A 19437-nucleotide genomic window follows, 5' to 3' on the forward strand; every position below is an offset into this window, starting at 1 on the left:
CGGTCCTTATAACATGACTCTTAGTTGACACTGCTGATACACTCATACCAACACCATCGTTATCCTAACCTCATCAAGGAGTAGAGAGTTTTCTGCCTACATTTATGTCCTTCACATAAATGGGATATGACAGTAATGTAGAATGTAGACAGAATGATTATTTACCTCTTTGTATACATAATTCTTAACAAATCAGTAGGGTTTAGTATTGTTTAAAAAATTACACTTACTTTAAAGTGATATAGATACCAATATAGTACTTCTTTTGATGCCCATCATGTGAATGGAAACAATAAGTTCTGTAAAATGCCACCAGGTGTGTAGTAGGCTATAGCCATACTTCTAAAGATCAGCACGCTGAAATGCCAGCTCCATTAAACACACCGCTTATCTTCACCACACCACATACTGTATGTGCTGTAGCTGCTGCGGTTGTGGGCCAATCACATGTCACATTAGATTGAAGAGCAGTTGCTGTGATAGGCTACGAGCAAAACCTAACATATAGTCATTTTTTTCTAGATCTGACTACTTAAGGGATTGAATGCTTGTATTGCTTGACTGGAGAGGTTTCTACACTATCTGGCTCTGGATTATTTCGGTCAATACCTAAAGGTATCAAGCACCAATACCAAGTTCTATAGACTAGTATCCAGATTGCTGATCATCTGCATCTCCAACCGTCATTTCCACACTGACTGACGTAGCGATTTAGGATGGACCCACTTTGTTTTCTGGCTTCCTGGCCAGTGTTGCACGCATCATTCTGCTGTGTACTGGCTCCCACATCTTATCGCCAGGATGTGGAGGATGACAGCAACACAGATAAAGTGTATCCTTTGCATTAGCAGTGTTACCTTTTTACTCAATTTTAGGGTGCAAATCAACATATATGTATTTGTTTTACTGGTTAATGGGGACTGGAGTTGAGGACACGTCTGTAAAACCTGGATAAAGTGTCTACATCTAACAGCATACTAGTTACTATCAGTGCTCCAGCTAGCACAACTGAGTTTCTCCAAACCAGGAAAGGTTTGACCTTGTTTCTGCAACCATATTTACATTATGCAAACACATAACCAGGAAACACCAAAAACATGATAATAACCTGCTAATGTGTGGGTAGCACATTGGTATATACAGCAGCTGTGCCATACTCCAGGCCTCTGTGTATCAGTGAGACAGATTGTAAACTTAATTTAAACCCACACTGAGGCTCTTGCAATCTAATTATTTTGTCTAAATAACTCTGCCACATTAACCAATCTGCATCCAAACAGTAGGCCTACTTATGAATGTAAACTGTACTCTAAAATGTGAAAATTTACATCTGGTTCTCCCAGAATCTGACTTCACAATGATACCGTCTAGTGAACAGTGTGTAGCGGAGTGAATGGTATGTGTGAAGGCTAATTTTAGAGTGTCTTCTTGTGTTCAGTAAGAGCTTATGTACTCCACTGTGAATTGCACTGGGGAAAGGACTTGATTGTGAGTGGAGGAGATTGTTGTCCTCATTACAGCAGTAAGCTGCTGCTTAGTTTTTCATTGATGTAATGGGACGTAAGAATAAGTCAAGTCCATGCTGTGTGCTGATATGCTAATGCTAAAAAGCACGGATGGAGCCTTTCTCACTGGCAGTGAGGCCTCTCAGCTTTTGGAGCCATTAATTTTGCAGCAGTGGACTAGAAAGAGGGAGTGAGAGAAGACAGAGAGAAGGAAGGAGAGAGGGATAGGCAGAGCTGACTGCCCCCTGGAGAAAACAGCACACACTGACAACCATTTGAAAGATGTCAACAAAGGCTTCTCCCTTTCCATCTACCTAAATGGTGAGGATAATGTAGACAGCCTGGCTGAAATAGCACTGAAACATAAGTGAGGTCCCGACAGCACCAACCAGCTTCTACTCCTTCTTATTATTATTGTTATTGTTATTATTCCTATTGTTATTTATATTCTAATTCATATTCTTCTTCTTATTATTGTTCATCATCATCATCTTCTTCTTCTCCCTATTCCTATCGCTATTTATATTCTTATTCATATTCTTCTTCTTCCTATTTTTCCTCTTCTTTTTCTTCTTCCTCTTCCTATTCTTCTCCTTCCTTCTGTTCTTCTTCTTATTCCTATTGTTATTCATACACTTTTTCATATTCTTTGTCTTACTCTTCTTTCCATTCTTCTTCTTCTTCTTCCTTCTATTTTTGACTGTTCTTCCTCCTATTTATCCTCTTCTTTTAATTCTTTCTATTCTTCTTCCCATTCTTCTTCTCCTTCCTTCTGCTCTTCTTATTTTTCCTATTCTTATTCATATTCTTCATCTTATTCTTCTTCCCATTCTTCTTCTTCCTCCTCCTATTTCTATTCTTCTTCCTGTTCTTCCTCTTCCTCTTTTTCCTCTTCACTTACTTCTTCTTCTTTCTCTTTCTATTCTCCTTCCTCTTATTCTTTCTTTTTCTTCTTCTTATTCCTATCATCATTTATACTTTTTCATATTCTTCATGTTATTCGTCTTCCCATTCTTCTTCTTCCTCCTAGTTTTCCTCTTACTAGTTTTTCTCTTTCTATTCTTCCTATTCTTATCTTCTTCTCTTCCTCCTTCTATTCTTCTTCTTATTTTCTGGGCCTTCATTTTCTTTTTCTTTTCTTTTTTTTTTTTGTTCATTTAACAAAAAAGACCATCTAGTTGTTGCTTTTCTTTCCAACATATTGAGGGCCATTCTGTAATGCAGATGGGAAATTGTGAAAGACTGATGCATTTCCGTAATGTGTTTTCCTTTTTAATAACACGTAATGGGCTGAGATGACAAATTGTTGGAGCTGTTACATTTGAAAGCCAGCAGAATGGCTCGTATTGTCACAAACAAATCTTATTTGGCTCCCCTGTGTGGATGATGAGCCTCAGCGATGATGTCCCTGCTCTAGAAATACACTTAGTCATTCACTTAGAAGACATCCTCTCTGAGGCCATGGTGCATTCAAAGCATACAATGAAGTGCTCATTATGGAGCTCTGTTGGCTGAAGTTTGGATAATTCTCATGCCTTTGTAGTTCTATCCTTTTCCTGGATGTGTGTTTCTGCCTCTCACTTACTCCCCCCCCCTCCCCTCTTCTCTCTCATCATGTCTCCTTCAGGCTAGGGATGATATATTGAATGGATCCCACCCCGTCTCCTTTGATAAAGCCTGTGAGTTCGCCGGCATCCAGGCTCAGATCCAGTTTGGACCCCACGTGGAGCACAAACACAAGCCCGGATTTCTGGAGTAAGCTGTTTTTATCAAAAAGATGCATTAACACCAACATGCACAATAATTCTGTACAGCATGTTGTACTTTACTGTGTTCATTTCACAGCTGTGCATACACAGTGGTTATCTCCTGCTTTAGCACCGGCCGTTGCTTCAGGGATTTCCTCCAGTGGAAAGCTCAGGGGTGATGTCAGCTGTTACAACTGTTTTCTGATATGTAGGCAGTAGGGCAAGAATGACCTCATACGTAAAGGTATGTTAACAGAAAAGGAAATGCCTGTAGCTCCAAAGAGTAACCATGTAAAAATGCCATTTATCTCCCATAGCCTGAAGGAGTTCCTACCTAAGGAGTACATCAAGCAGAGAGGGTCCGAGAAGAAAATATTCCAAGTATGTACACAGCATCGCTCCAATGTTGCATTTAAAAAGAAAAAAACATGTGTTTCAAACTGTGTGTGGCCCATGGGGATTATAGTCATTTGTTCTCTGTTGAGGCATAAACTGGCAAAATACAAAACACGCAGATCACATATCATAACACATAACATGTGTAATGATCAGTCCGTCAAGGAGGTGGAGATGTAACTGCTGTTGTTTGTCCAGGACCATAAAAACTGTGGAGAGATGACGGAAATTGAGGCAAAAGTCAAGTATGTGAAGCTCGCCAGGTCCCTGCTGACATATGGAGTGTCCTTCTTCCTGGTGAAGGTAAGAGATGAAACCATGCTACTTTACCGCATTTAAAAGGTATGTTCACAAATGGACAAATGGTCCCACAAAGACTATCATCGCTGCCATGAAAGGATAATTACAACTCATCCTCTTGTTGTCATTTCCTTAAGTTTATAGGCGCTTTTCACACTGTGCATTCCCAGAGCGCAGGTAGGCAAAGGCAGCTTGCCAGTTGTTAAAAACACAGACAGTAGAGGGGAAAATTATTTTTACAAAGTCCACAACCTGCTGAAGACAGTAACTGATCTCAGCTGAACCACAGACACGATTTCATCAGGACATTACAATATTTAAGCATGCTAGTGTTACATGCTAACATACTACATGTGTTTTTTAAAACAGCTCCATGATTTTCAAGCTAAGTTAGCACACACAGTCAAGTTTTCATAACAAGTTGCCATTTAGATGTCAGTATAATATCGACTCTCACCGGGAGGCACTTAAACTTACCAGGTGGAGGCAGTAAAGCTGCACCTGCTGAGATAACATACCTCTTACACCCAGCCCTGACACCAACACCAAGTCTCCTGCCAGCCCTCTCAAATGTCGACTGTCACTTTCGGCTCCTTCCACAGTCGTTCAGGCTCACCTCAACAGAACAGCTCCCTTTTTAAGATGTCTTAAGCCTTTCGGGATTGAAAAGACACCTTCCTTATTAAAATGAAGACTGCAGACATTGGTGCTCCCACTGTGAATTTGAAAGGGCGCAATCGCCTCTTCAGATTCCTGTTACTCAGCAAGCAATCCATCATCCAATGGAAAGTCACTTAAACATAAAAAATAATGGATTGGCTTGTTGTTGGAACAATATGAGCCACTACGGTGACTTTTGTAACTTGAATGCGCCATGGTTTAGCTCAAGTAAGTCTCCATTGCATTTGCCTACTTCCGCTCTTGGAACGCACAGCATTAAAAGCCCCTAATGCTTGTAATCTTGAAAGCAGCAGCATCACTAAAACAAAGCCTGATGAGAAGAGAGCCACTTAGCACTTAGATCATCATACAGGTTTTAAATAAACCCAAAAAATCTATTTGGAAGGGAAAACAAAGGGGAATGGTAAAACCAAACCATCCATTAGTTTGCAGACAGACTTCCTGGTTTAGCTTCTACCTATCGTACTCGTGTTAGTTATGTGTAATGAGGGACTGTTTCATATTTCATGGGCACTCACTTTTAATTTTACCTCCAAATAAAGTGGTAGATAAAGGGCTAAACAGTTGCCAGGTTTGCAGATCTCAGCAGTTAACTTACAGTACCTACAGTGCAATATTATCATCACTGATATGACGATATGAAAATAAAACCAAGATTTCCCTTAAGTAATATCTGAGCAGTATCGCGTTAATGAAACATCTGGTTCTAGAAAACAGGCACATGATGCTCCTGTGCTAATGACAGGTAGCTGTGATTAGAGAGCTGCTCTGATATACACTGTGCCGTCACACAGGTATGAAAGCTTGTTGAAAACACCACAGAACCCCATTATCACAACAAATCAGAGGCTCCAGCATGGAAGCTTGTGCATTTGCAGTTCAGCAGCACACTCAGTGCTGTGAAATACTTGTGACAATAGCAATTCTGTTCTGTTCTGGTTTGGCAAACACAAAAGTGGAATGGAAGTGCAGCATGCGAATGGGATGAAGTCGCACCAGCAGGTTTTATAAAAGCTCTCTGACAGCAGCCCATTTGGTTACAAACTTGCAGGGCAGAGGGGGAAAAGAGGAAGAGTGCAGTTGTCTGCCGGGGTCTTAATGGACGATAAATGGAATGTTTGGCCCTGTAGTTAAAGCAAACTGCAGGGGTTCAGATTATCATTGTGCGCGAGTGTGTGTGTGCGTGCGCATCGGCGTGTACGAGCGCCGTCTGCGTTCGATGAGGAGACGTGGTGATGGAGATTTCAAGACTCTGTTAAATAATTCACTCCAGCTGCACTCTGCTCTTGATGCTAGCAGAGGCAAAGCACAGACCTGGCTTTGTTGAAGCACATCTGAGAGTTTATTGTAACCTTCCATTTCTCATCTGTCAGTCTTTAATCACTGCAGGTTGGCAAGTCCTCTGTTGCTGTAAACCTCTCAGACACGAAAATACTGTACATGGGAAGTAAATGAGCCCGTATGTGTGTGTTTGCTGCAGCTATGCATGCAGGTGTGTACAATAAAAAGCCTCCTCATCTGTTCTGTTTTCCCGTACAAGCCGATTTTCCCTGACAAGGTCAAGGTCAAAGCATTTAAAATAATATAATGCCCCAGCTAGCCACTTCAGATTAAAAGATCAGACTTCCTGCTTGAATCTAGCCTTGATAATTATGACGTTCAAGTAAAGTAACCTAAAACAATGGAAGTTTTTAATAAACCTTTGTGCAAAGATATCATGAACAATGGGATAATGTTATCTGTCCTTGTGTTTAAGAGCCCTGAACCTTGGAGCTGCTCCACTTGTTGGCCTTTGTGTGATTCTCAGAGCTCTCAGTGATAAAAAAAAAAGAAAAGAAACAATAGCTGAGAGACATGAAATGTACATATTCTGAACTCCCCCGTCTTTACAAACTGATCATTTTTGTGTCGTCCTCTGCACCCCTGGAGTGAAGCCAAGTGTAGGCTCAGTCTCTGAAGTGAGCCGTAATAGATTTTCAGTGGGCAGAGAGTGGAGGACACCAGAGCTTCTCAGGCAGAGAGCTGGTGGAAGCACCATGCTGCTGTGCTGACAATGACTAAACCCTGTGGAGACCCTGCTCAATAAAGCAGCAGTTAAACAAGGCTGAACTCTGCTGGGTCAGTTCACAGCTGCTGCCCTCCTCCTCCTCCGTTCAGGGCTTTAAGCCACGGACACAGCATGTTTATTACGACAGCACCGGCAGAATGGCATGGCGGTTTTTGCGTTGAATGAATCATTTGTGTAGGTGTTTGGCTCCGACGTAAATGTTGTCTGATGTTTTTCTATCTGACAGGAAAAGATGAAGGGTAAAAATAAGCTGGTCCCACGGCTGCTGGGGATAACCAAAGAGTCAGTGATGCGAGTGGATGAGAAGACGAAGGACGTTGTGCAGGAGTGGCCTCTGACAACAGTCAAGAGATGGGCTGCCTCCCCCAAGAGCTTCACCCTGGTACTCTCTGCATTAAATCCTAAGCATGCCTTACAGAGTCACATGTTATGCACTCCTAATCCTGTGCACATATTCAGTTATTCCGTGAACAGTGATTTACACGGTTCTGCATCACATATTCAGTCTTTTCCCTCAGTTTTCATTTCCCAATACAAACAGCATCCTAAAAATTGTTTGAGACCTCAGACTCCAATATTGAATGTTTTCAGCGTGCTAGCCAGCTTTTTCATCTGAGTTAACAATAGATGCCCGGGGAAGAATGTGCAGAATTTAGATGTATTATTTATCTGAAAGCTTTTTCAATTTTCTTTACCGGCTGTTGGCAACAGTACTGTCTGTTTTCCTCCCGTATTGGAAAGGAGCACTCCATTTAAAGATTAATAGATTATGCAAATTTGAAAAAAATACTCTAAGGTATATTTGCCAACATTGATTTAAACCGAAAATATTCACCCATGCATTTGTGTAGAGTGCTTTGAAGTGAGCAGTTTTGGGACTCTCTACATCTCATTTTTAATCAGCTCTTTGGAGAAATAGAAGCTTATTAGGTGTGGAATGTTTTAGCAATGCCAGATAATGCTGCCCTGAATCTCTGCCGTCTTCAATGCATTACAAAGGATTTTGGGGAGTACCAGGAGAGTTACTACTCCGTCCAGACTACAGAGGGAGAGCAGATTTCCCAACTTATCGCTGGATACATTGACATCATTCTTAAGAAGGCAAGTAATTAAAATATAATTCTAAAAACCTGAATTAAAGGTTCAGGGTATCAGATTTAGGGGGGGGTTATTTGCAGAAATGGAATTTAATATAATTAGTATGTTTTCTTTAGTGTATAATCACCTGAAAATAAGAATAATTTTGTTTTTGTTATCTTAGAAATAGCAACCATTTGTGTTTTCACATTGGCCACCATAGTTAGCAGCTGTTATGAGAACGCTGGAAAACACAGATTTTTTTAATGTGAAACTGCTTTATTCATAGTTATTACTGGTTAAAAATCACCTGATCTATTAGTTTTGGAGAGGAAGAGACTGCTGTGGATAAATGAGCTCCCGGTTAAAACCTCCAGAACATCTGGATCCTAAATTGTCAGAGAGAAAAGGTGAGCACATATTAGCAGGTGCTGGACTAGCAGCCCATCTCTGATGAGCCAAATAGCATCGCAGAAACACTGATTTGTAACGTGAAACTGCTTTCTCTAAGTGTTTTTTACCGGTTTAAACAACTAATCCATTAGTTTTGGATAGTAGGAGACCTCTGCAGATAATTCAGGTCCCTGTAAAAACCTCCTGAGCAGTAAACACTGAATGAAATCTAAATGGGAGAGATTTTAGCTGGTTGCCATCTGCAGTTTTCACCACTAGATGCCACCAAATCCCCCTAAATCTTAGACACTGGACCTTTAATATAGCATACATTTAATCCTCACATTTAGCCTCTGTTGCTCACTGTGATGTTTTCTTTCCACAGAAGCAGAGTAAGGACCGTTTCGGCCTTGAGGGAGATGAGGAATCCACCATGCTGGAGGAATCAGTTTCCCCTAAGAAGTGAGTAGCACTCGTGTTTTATCTACTGCAGAAGAATGTTGACCGCTCTGAATCAGCAAGCACAGTCTAGTAATTCTCCATGAATCTCAACCTCATTACATTTCTGCCAGCCCAGCGTAGTACCCCCAAGAGAGGTAATGTTAGAATTAAACACAAAAACAGCACTTTGAATTTTAAAACAACACTAACACTGCTTTCGATATTCCAGGATACAACAAGCTAAATTGCTTCCTCGTCGGATTTTTTTTTTTGTGCAAACCTAAACACAAAACCTGCCTCAGGGCAAAGACACCAAATTATCATCTTATTTCACGAAAGAAAGCTACATCATTTGGAAGTTGAGATACCACGCAGGGTTAGATATCATCTCATTGGAAGCTGTTTTATTCAGTAATTTTTATCTCCCAGTGGGTCGCCGTCCCTCCTGATTTTCCCCATGTATCTTAGTAACTGATAAAAACGAAGGTAATGCTGATGGACCAGGGCTCTATCACACAGAGCTTGGAAATTTGTTGTCACTGGAAATCCACATGGCTCTTAGTGAAACCACTCTCTGGCAGAATGGGGCATCATATTCCTGCTGCTTATGGGCCAATTGACTCATGTTGTGGTTCTCAGCACAAAAACATAATTGCTGCCTCTCAAAACAAGCCATAATTAACCAATGGAGTCAGGAGCATCTGTTGAGCTGGGCACAAAAACAGACATTTTTTTTTTTCCCCTGTACAATATTTTTTCCTGACAATGCCTGCTCAACGTGGGAACAGTTGTTAGCGTGATAATTGTTTCAATTATAATTTTGTAATTTTCGTCATCTAAATTAGAAACTGTTGCATTTTCATTTGGGCCAATTATCAGAATTTAAAGATACAGTCACAAGTAACACAAAGGAAAATTGTCAACTCTAAAACATCCTAATGAGTCACTTTGCAGTGCTGCTGTATAGACATATACACAATCCAGTATTTCACTTAGTTTGACCTTCCATCCATCCATCCATCCATCCGTGTTCATCCGCTTATCTGGGGCGGGGTCACGAGGGCAGCAGGCCAGGCAAAGCACCCCAGACGTCCCTCTCCCCAGCAACGCTTTGCAGCTCCTACTGGGGGACCCCAAGGCATTTCCAGGCCAGATGAGATATGTAATCCATCCAGCATGTTCTGGGTCTGCCCCAGGGCTTCCTGCCAGTGGGACGTGCCTGAAACACCTCCAGTGGCAGGCACCCATTCTGATCAGATGCCCAAACCACCTCAGCTGACCCCTTTTGACGCAATGGAGCAGCGGCTCCCTCTGCATGTCCAACCTCTTTACTATATCTCTAAGGCTGAGCCCAGCCACCCCACAGTGGAAGTTCATTTCGGCCGCTTTTGTCCGCAATCTTATTCTTTTGGACACTACCCAGGGCTCATGACCATAGGCGAGGGTTGGGATGTAGATGGACCAGAAAATCAAAAGCTTCACCTTCCAGCTTAGCTCCCTCTTCACCACGACGGTCCGACTCAGAGCCCGCATCACTGCTGAAGCTGCACCAAACCACTGTTCCATCTCATGCTATACTCTACCCTCACTCTTGAGCAAGACTGCAAGATACTCAGAACTCCCTCGCTTAAGGCAGTAACTCTACCCCAACCTGGAGGAGGCAATCTACCGGTTTCTGACGGAGAACCATGGCCTCAAATTTGGAGGTGCTGACTCATCCTGACCGCTTCACACTCGGCTGCAAACTGCCCCAGTGCATGCTGGAGGTCATGGTGTGATGAAGCCAACAGAACCACATCATCTTCAAGAGGGATCCCTCCTCAGTTGCTCTTCCTGAGGTTTCTACTGTTTTTTCCCCCCGTTAAAGGGGTTTTTTTGGGGGAGCTTTTCCTTATCCGCTGCGAGGGTCCTAAGGACAGAGGGATGTCGTATACTGTAAAGCCCTGTGAGGCAAATTGTGATTTGTGATAATGGGTTTTATAAATAAAACTGATTGATTGATCGGCAAACCTTGTTGAATATTATCTTTCTACTACACACATGCTCGATTTAGATCCTCAGGTCCTCAGATCTGAATGCATTCTGTGTTTGTATTTTGAATATGTATTCGCAATGAAACAACTTCATGATTAAAATGTGTTCAATTACAAAATTCAGCATGTATTTCCCATCTCTTCTTCTGTTGTATAGGTCCACAATTTTGCAGCAGCAGTTCAATCGGGTGGGTCGCGTGGAGCACGGCTCGGTAGCACTTCCAGGTATAATTCGTTCCGGCTCTATTGGCGGCCCTGACACATTCAATGTGGGTACTATGCCCTCTGCCCAGCAGCAAATCACAACAGGGCAGATGCACAGAGGACACATGCCCCCACTGGTGAGTAAGAGCATTTGCACTTGGAACCAAACACAGTGTCCTGTACAAATGTCGTATTGCCCCTGTGTTATTATATTTCAACATGAAATGGTAGCGTACAACCCCGGGCTGATCTGTGTCATTAAAATACTGTGTGTGGACTAAGGGGGATGAGAAAATGATGTAGCACTGCCACTGTGCTCAGTTCTCTAATTTTGTGTCTAGGTACATCATGTAACATCATGTAAATCTGATCTGCTGCATTTGAAATATTGCTTGTGGTCCGCGCTGTCATCAATGAACCACAATGAACAATATGAAGAGGGCTGTGAGTGAGATGGGGAATGAAAGGTTCCTCATATTCACACTAAAAGCCCATCTGTCTCCTGCGGTTTATAGACACTAGATTGCAAAACTGAGAGCTTCACAGCTTTGCACCCACATATAATACACAGTGTGTATTTAAATTACTTTTGTCATTTGCACATTGTGTGTCTGTGTTGTTTGTTGTTTTCAGAGTCTGGCTCAGCAGGCTCTGATGGGGACCATCAACAGTAGTATGCAGGCTGTGCAGCAGGCTCAGGCTGACCTGGGATATGTAGATAATCTGCCTCCGCTGGGCCATGACTTGGTAAGTCTCCTTCCCAATTACTCCACAGCGTTGAGAAATATTTTAGAATAGATGCAGCATGGATAGATACGCTACTCCCCCGCACCCCATCAGTTACAGCAACTCCTTGAGCTCCACTTCTGTAACACTCATGAATGTGTGCTTTCTGATATTGCAGCCTCTGGTTTTGCAAAGCAAAGACAGATTAGATAGAATTAAGCATTCCCGTCACATCAAAGTCCGTCATATTTCTCAAATATAATTAGGATACAGAACTGCCTGTAAATAGTGAGGCTGTATTTAATGCATGAGTGTTTCCAAAGCCGTAGGTGTTGTACAGCCCTAGTCCTTTAATCCTGCACGAGAAAGTTTATACGAGCTGAAAATCACCCACTGTGATGAAAGCCAATAGCTCTCCTTTTCCTCCTCCACCGAAAGGCATCCAGGGTTTGGGTTCAGAACAAAGTGGATGAATCCAAACATGAAATCCACTCTCAGGTTGATGCCATCACCGCTGGAACAGCATCTGTGGTCAATCTCACTGCAGGTGAGTGCCCGGGAGAATACTAAACAGCTTTGGTATTCATCTATTTCTACACCAGAATGCTGGTTCGTGAAGCTTGAGTTGGACAGTATTGTGAAAATATTGTTTATCCGTACATGATTGTAACCCCAAGGTGTGAATCGATAAAAAAAATGTTTTCCAAGTCGGTGTTAAGCACTCGCTGATGATGATCTCTTAAACAAAAGTGCATTTCCAATTCTTTCCCTGATAGATGTTTCTACTGATAAATAAATCTTGAACTTGTTGTCCTACAGCTCAACTTACTGGCTCTCTCTGCTCCCCTCGTTGCTTGGCACCACGCCAGTCAAGTTCCTGCCAGCCTTTTGTAGGGTTTTAATCTTGACTCGCCATCTGTTTGGTTGCACTTACATTCCCTCCAGTAGCTAAGACAAAGTTTTTCTTCTTCACGGCCACTTGCTTCATCAACATGCTCATCTCTGTGGAACCATCTCAAATAGGCTCTAATTATGACACTGACACTGATGTGTGTGTTACAGCATATGACACGCAAGCTGCCCTGTGGATTAGCTGAATCAATGTGGCAGCAGCACAACAAATTAAGATGCACAGGCAGAGGCGTAGTTTTTTTAACGATGGCGATCCTTCTCTCACAGGTGAGCCCACGGACACTGACTACACAGCAGTGGGCTGCGCCATCACCACCATCTCCTCCAACCTCACGGAAATGTCCAAGGGTGTCAAGCTGCTTGCAGCATTAATGGACGATGAGGTGGGCAGCGGACACAAGCTCATGGGCGCTGCCAGGATGCTGGCAGGAGCTGTGTCAGATCTGCTCAGATCTGTTGAGCCCGCAGCCGCTGAGGTGAGACGCCCACTGATTATTGTACTGACTTGGACCTCATCCACCTCTGTAATCCCGGTAGCCACAAAGCCGCATACGGTGTTGAACTGCATGTTTTGATTTTTATCAATGTCCCAGAGAAGATGAAGGTATTCTGGGATGATTTTTGATCCAGAAGTCTGTTTTAGATCAGGCCTGTGTGAGAACAGGCCAGGCCAGAGTAATGATTGTGGTGATGTCATCCTCGCACAGCCCAGACAGACGGTGCTGACTGCGGCAGGAAGCATCGGACAGGCCAGCGGGGACCTGCTCCGTCACATGGGGGAGGGCGAGACCGATGAGAAGTTCCAGGTTGGACGCCACCCACTCACTGTTCCTATGACACTGCCGGCCAAACAGGAAGACACACACATACTCTCAGGCCCCATTTAAAAATGTCAATACACACTCAAGTAATCACCTCATGCGTTATATTTAGACTGTTATTTTATGTGTATTTTATTTTTAAGTGTCAAAAGGAGAGCTTATAGTAGTAAAACAACATTACAATGTCTCAGACAGCAGTTAACGCAAGGTTATCCCTAGCCTTCACTAGCTTCCTCATTTATGCTTTTACACTGAAATTCATTTACCTGCCATACACACACATCCTTTCATCCCTAGATGCCTTTTAATGGCTTGATAACACTCTCTTTAGTGATAATCCATGGAGAAAAGGGCTTATCCGGTATACTATCTGACTTCTTGGTCTCATGGACTTTGAGCCAATACTGCTTCTACATGAGGATTAATGCAGTTTGTGATCAATTGTTTTACCATGTAACAGATATAATTTATCATTCACCTCCTAAAATTCATAAACACTACCTGCCTCCTGCCAAAAGCAATACTTGACCTCCCAAATGACCATTTGAAAATCACTTAATCACTTGAATTCGTGGAAAAAAATTGCCTCCAGTGAACAAAGAATCAAAAAACTGAGAAAATTCTTTCCAACTTGAAGTTATAAGCGACCACTTTTATATCAAAACATTAATTTAAGATCTCTTATACAACTAATGCAGTATAATCCAAGTTTCTGTTATCCAGTCATATGCTCAGTACTTACTAGTAGCTATTTTTTTTAGATTAAGAGGGGGAAATTATAATTTAAGAAGATTGTTTATGTTTGAAACATGTAATGTAAAGTGAGAACCAATGTAAAATACAGTTTCAGTTTTGGGAGTCTTCAGAGTCTGTCAGAGCTTTAAAATGCAAATTGATTATGGATTATAATGTAAAATGGTTAAAATTTAAAATAATTGAGGATTATATGTTAGATTATAAAGTATATATATTTCCTTTCTTTGGTACAGTTGATATTCTGGGTTATCCTTTGGTTAATATAGAATAGGCGAAAATAAGCCTGGGGCTTCAGCCTAATCCTTTTTCGGTTACCGACTGTGAGAAAATTTGTGAGAAATGATCTTTCTTTTTCAGATGTATGTAACCGAAATAAAAAATTATTCATTCATTCATTCACACTTCCCAAACAGACAGCCCGTCCAGACAGGGAACTGAACAGAAAGTGAAACCTTATCTATACTCTCTTCAAAGCCAGACTCCATTCAAGAAAAGAGTATTTTTACCTCATTAAATACGGGAGCTGCTGGTCTTCCACTGCCTCGATTAGTGAGTTTGTTTGTGTTGTTGTGTGACGATTGTGTTGTAAAGGGTAAGTTCAGATTTACCAAAGTCACACAATAACACAAACAAACTACCAATCAAGTCAGTGGTAGACCAGCAGCTCCTGTGTCCAGTGAGGTAAAATTACTGTTTTTGTCAATGGAGTCTGGCTTAGAAGAGAGCATACATAAGTTTTAATTTAGTTCAGTTCCCTGTCGTAAAAGGTTATTTGGGAAGTACTGAGCGTATGACTGGATAAATCAGACTTGGATTACGCTGCATGAGTTGTGTGAGAGTTTGTAAATAGATGATTTGTTGCTGTTGTTAAATGCTGGCCCCTTTTACTACAGCTCATGGAGAATTTTCTCCATTTTTGGATTCTTCACTCTCCTCGGAGGCATTAGAGAAAACAGTATTTTCTTAACAAAATCAAAGTAACACGGGGTGAGTAATTGATAAACAAGTAGTATTTCTTTAAGTTAATTGTACTGTTGTACTGTACACTGATGTTTTTCTTTGTGCTATAGACGTCCAGTGTTCACGCTATATCAACTGCACAAATTGAGTTAAAAACATTTACTCTCCTGATCCTTTCAGTCACATGTGCGCAGCTGTGCTGTGTTTCACTGAAGGACATTGATTAATATGTTGCAGGACACCCTGATGAATCTGGCCAAAGCAGTGGCCAATGCAGCTGCTATGTTAGTCCTGAAGGCCAAGAACGTGGCCCAGGTGGCCGAGGACACCATATTGCAGAACCGGGTGATCGCAGCTGCAACTCAGTGTGCCCTGTCCACCTCGCAGCTGGTCGCCTGCACCAAGGTACTGATCTAGAACTTGTTCATCTCAGTAGCCAAGTAGGTAAAGGATATACCACCAAGCAGGTTATCATTCAAGCAGAATGAATGACACTGACCACTGGCTTTGGTACATTTTAATAGGGAAATGAAAAGAAATTAGTGTTTATTTTATCAGAAACAAATGAAAAACAATTTCATGTTTATTTTAAAGGCCTTAATTCTTGTACCTAGTTAGATGAAACAATTATTACTGTAGATAAATTCTGTTTAATATCATAATAGTCTCCTCAGCTCTTGTAATTCGTATGAGCTTCTGCTAACGACTGTGTGTGGTGCAGGTGGTGAGCCCGACCATCAGCTCCCCAGTGTGTCAGGAGCAGCTTGTCGAGGCCGGGAAGCTGGTAGACCGCTCTGTGGAAACCTGTGTCAAGGCTTGCCGCTCGGCCAGTGACGACGGCGAGCTGCTGAAGCAAGTCGGGGCAGCAGCCGGTGTGGTGAGCCAGGCCCTCAGCGACCTGCTGCAGCATGTGCGCCATTACGCCAGCTGCGGAGAGCCCATTGGACGTTACGACCAGGCTACGGACACAATCATGAACGTGACAGAGAATATTTTTACCTCCATGGGAGATGCTGGTGAGTATAAAAAAATAACTCACTAGAGAACATTGTCCGGTAGAGCTGTTTAGTGTCTCTGAACAGTAAAAAATCAGGTGATCTTTAATCACAACCTGCTTTCACTTGACTTGTTCTCATGTGTTTTGGCTGCATAAGAGGGCTGTAAGATATTGTCCATATCTGTGTCCATGTTAAGTGCTCTAAAAAACCCTGTCGAAACATTGTCAAAGCTCGGGGTATTTGTTATGGTTCAAGCCATAAGGCCGAAAAATTTCAAAACCCAGCCAATTCTCAAGGGGTTGTAGGAAACATGTCATCCAAAACCACTACAGTGCTCTCAATCTGGTCTCAATCAGCATCAGGGAAGCTTTGAAACTTAAAAGGAAACACATGACCAGGGTGATTTTGGAAGGACAAACTTTTTACCTTCTATAAATCAACAAGTAAAAAAAAAAATTAGGAAATCTATAGCAATAGATCAGCGTTCAGTGATCAGAGTTCACTCTACAGATAGTGTATTGGTTGATTCCCAAGGCCACTGGATGTAGGTTGTAAAGCACCTAGATGTCTTGTCTTTCACAGACTTCTCTGGGTGAGTTATTTCAAGCTGGAGGTGGGTGTTTGGGAAACACAGCTTTTTATAGCAGGTGTGTGGGGAGATGTTACATATATTCCAAAGACTTTGATTTGTGTGAGAGAGGATGACTCACTGGAAACCTTCAGCTATAAAAGTTCATGAAGGTGAAAACAAATTTGTGACTAAGCAACACCAGGACCAATACAGACATTTCTTAGTGACACATAAGGGTTGGCTGATATGATGATGTACATTTACCATCAAAGGTCAGACATTTGGTTATGCTGTTCCTACTGAAATAACTATCATTTTAGTATCTTTGGTTGTATTATTCCATTGTGAGGAATGTTGCAAATCAGAGAACATGGCTGCTTTAACTCAGTATTGGATGGACCGAAGCTTTGCATTAATTAGATAAGGTATCGTTGCTTTGTTTAGGTATTTAAAGGGATGGTTTGGATCATTTGAAGTAAGGTTGTATGAGGTACTTATCAGTAGTCAGTGCAATATACAATAGATATCAGTCAGGACACCCCCAGTTTGGAGAAGCAGGCAGGAGTACCGAGACAGAAGCGAAGAAACTATGCTCTCATCAAAGCCACCAGACTCCATTGAGAAAAACAGTCATTTTAGCTTGCTTAAATTGGCAGCTGCTGGTCAGCCACCGCCTCCGTCAGTTTTTGACTTTGTGTTATTGTGAGAGTTTGGTGAATACAAACTAAACCTTATAAATGACAAAGTCACATAATAAGACAAACAAACTAACTGATCGAGGCAGCAGCAGACCAGCAGCTCCTGTGTTTGGCTATGTTAAATTACTGTTTTTCTCAATGGAGTCTGGCTTTGAAAAAAGCGACATAATTGCCTCAGTTCCCCGTCGAAAAGGGCTGTTTGCAGCAAGGTAAAGCAGAGAATATATTCTGAATATAGTACAAACTTAAACTGTTATAGAGTTTTTTTAGATGGGACTTTCTTAAGTGTCTAAAAAGATGTTTTGCTACTGACCCTGTCCACAGCAGTACAGCTCCAACCTGGGGGCATGCTCACTAATACTACTGTGGGTAATAAACTATGGATATGTACCTGATACAACCACTTCTAAAGATCTGAACTATCCCTTTAAGTCACTAGCGTAGCCAAAAATAGATATTTCCATTGGTTATTTTATCTCTACTGTACAGTCTCTCATCTCAGTATCCAGACAATACTATTGCTAAATGGATGATGACAACTCTGAAACCTAACTGTCAACTTACAGATAGCTCTGGCTGTTGAAATGGATACAAATGTACAGCGATCTGCACAACAAACAGACAGTCCTCATTGGAAAACAAAAACAAATGTAAATGGACAGAGTTGCCAAATCAGCTTTGCAGCGCCAACTGAATTTCAGTTGTAATATGGCCTTGTCTTTGTGCTGCCATCCTAGTTGATAATCTTGATGTTTGTGTGGGGCATCTGCCTCTGTGTACTTACTTCCTGTCTGTATGTGCAAACAGGTGAGATGGTGCGTCAGGCCAGGGTGTTAGCCCAGGCCACCTCTGACTTAGTCAATGCCATGAGATCTGATGCAGAGGCTGAAGTTGACGTCGACAACTCCAAGAAACTGCTGGCTGCAGCCAAACTCCTGGCTGATGCCACAGCTCGGATGGTGGAGGCTGCTAAGGTAAGAGCGTAACAGGTGTTCTCTCTGAATGCTGTGCAATTAATATGATTGAATATTTGCTTAAATGCCTAACTAGTAATGCAATTTACTTAAATAACCTCAATTTAACAACCTAATCTAACTGCTTTCTTTCATTATTACCTTTCGGTTTTTTGTAGTTTAATTAGTACTTACTTCCAAATTAATAAAAAGGACACATTTCTAATTAGTTTGATCCCATTACAAGCAATCAGTTTGATCCACATCTGTTGATATTGTGCGTTTTATTCAATTTTTTTTCTATCAGCACTGCTATGATGTTCCTGCACGTGTAATGACATACTGAATGCATGCAAAGATGAACTGAACTGAATTGCTTTCATTTGGTAGAATACACATTTTGGCATTACTGTATGCACTAGCTACCATCATCATTTCACATCTGAAATAAAAGGGTGCAGCATCAGTGGCTCTTAATAAGCCCCTGGCACCGTCGAGCAGGATACAATCAGTGTGAAATACCCAGGCAAGTGAGACGCTGCCTATGGCACATTAGATGTTTTTGATCTGTGACACATTAATCACCACATCACTGCCATTATCAAAGAGGAAGTGGGAATCTGGCACCGACGGTTTCCTTGGAAACTGCCAGATCGCAGACAGAACTAAAGGCCTATTTGCATCTATTGCAGAATGTGTGTAGCCGGAGTTGTTAAACTTTCATTACAGCCGTCTGATAGCTATTGTTATGTACTGTATGTACGTGTCATGATAATGTGTGTCCCTGTGTTCATGTGCTCTCAGGGGGCGGCTGCCTACCCGGAGAACGAGGACCAGCAGCAGAGGCTCAGAGAGGCAGCTGAGGGGCTGCGTGTAGCCACTAATGCTGCTGCTCAGAATGCAATAAAGAAAAAACTGGTCAACAGGCTGGAGGTGAGTCACTGGAGCCAGCATACTCTCATCTATGTGTTGTTTGACCTTGATCAAAACACAGCTCTCCCCCTTGTTTCTCATACTGGCAAAGATATCACGTAGATATCTCTTTCCCACATTTTGCCTTCCCTTTGGTATAAACATTGAAATAAATGGAGAGTTTAGACATTAGGCTAAGGAAACATATGCCAGAATAATGAAATGCCTCAGCAGTCATTTGTACAAATATGGCCCATTTAGTATATTTGTCTGTTTTATTTCTC

The 19437-nt window shown here is 41.9% G+C and overlaps 1 protein-coding gene across 5 annotated transcripts in view; it reads left to right on the plus strand.

Annotated features, from left to right (window-relative positions):
* The window catches only part of tln2b (talin 2b), a 113118-nt gene that overhangs the window by 56103 nt on the left and 37578 nt on the right, over positions 1–19437 (plus strand). For all 5 annotated transcript variants that reach the window (XM_033634259.2, XM_078168337.1, XM_033634261.2 and 2 more), the window contains exons 7-21: positions 3133–3260; positions 3571–3634; positions 3848–3952; positions 6925–7080; positions 7698–7799; positions 8554–8630; positions 10800–10983; positions 11480–11593; positions 12011–12119; positions 12752–12960; positions 13192–13290; positions 15259–15426; positions 15743–16037; positions 18096–18262; positions 19046–19174. In XM_033634259.2, the coding sequence (XP_033490150.1) occupies positions 3133–3260; positions 3571–3634; positions 3848–3952; positions 6925–7080; positions 7698–7799; positions 8554–8630; positions 10800–10983; positions 11480–11593; positions 12011–12119; positions 12752–12960; positions 13192–13290; positions 15259–15426; positions 15743–16037; positions 18096–18262; positions 19046–19174 (2106 nt within the window). The remainder of the gene's footprint in view (positions 1–3132; positions 3261–3570; positions 3635–3847; positions 3953–6924; positions 7081–7697; positions 7800–8553; positions 8631–10799; positions 10984–11479; positions 11594–12010; positions 12120–12751; positions 12961–13191; positions 13291–15258; positions 15427–15742; positions 16038–18095; positions 18263–19045; positions 19175–19437) is intronic.

This window comes from Epinephelus lanceolatus, chromosome 5, assembly GCF_041903045.1.
Source record: "Epinephelus lanceolatus isolate andai-2023 chromosome 5, ASM4190304v1, whole genome shotgun sequence".
Classification (NCBI taxonomy): Eukaryota; Metazoa; Chordata; class Actinopteri; order Perciformes; family Serranidae; genus Epinephelus; species Epinephelus lanceolatus.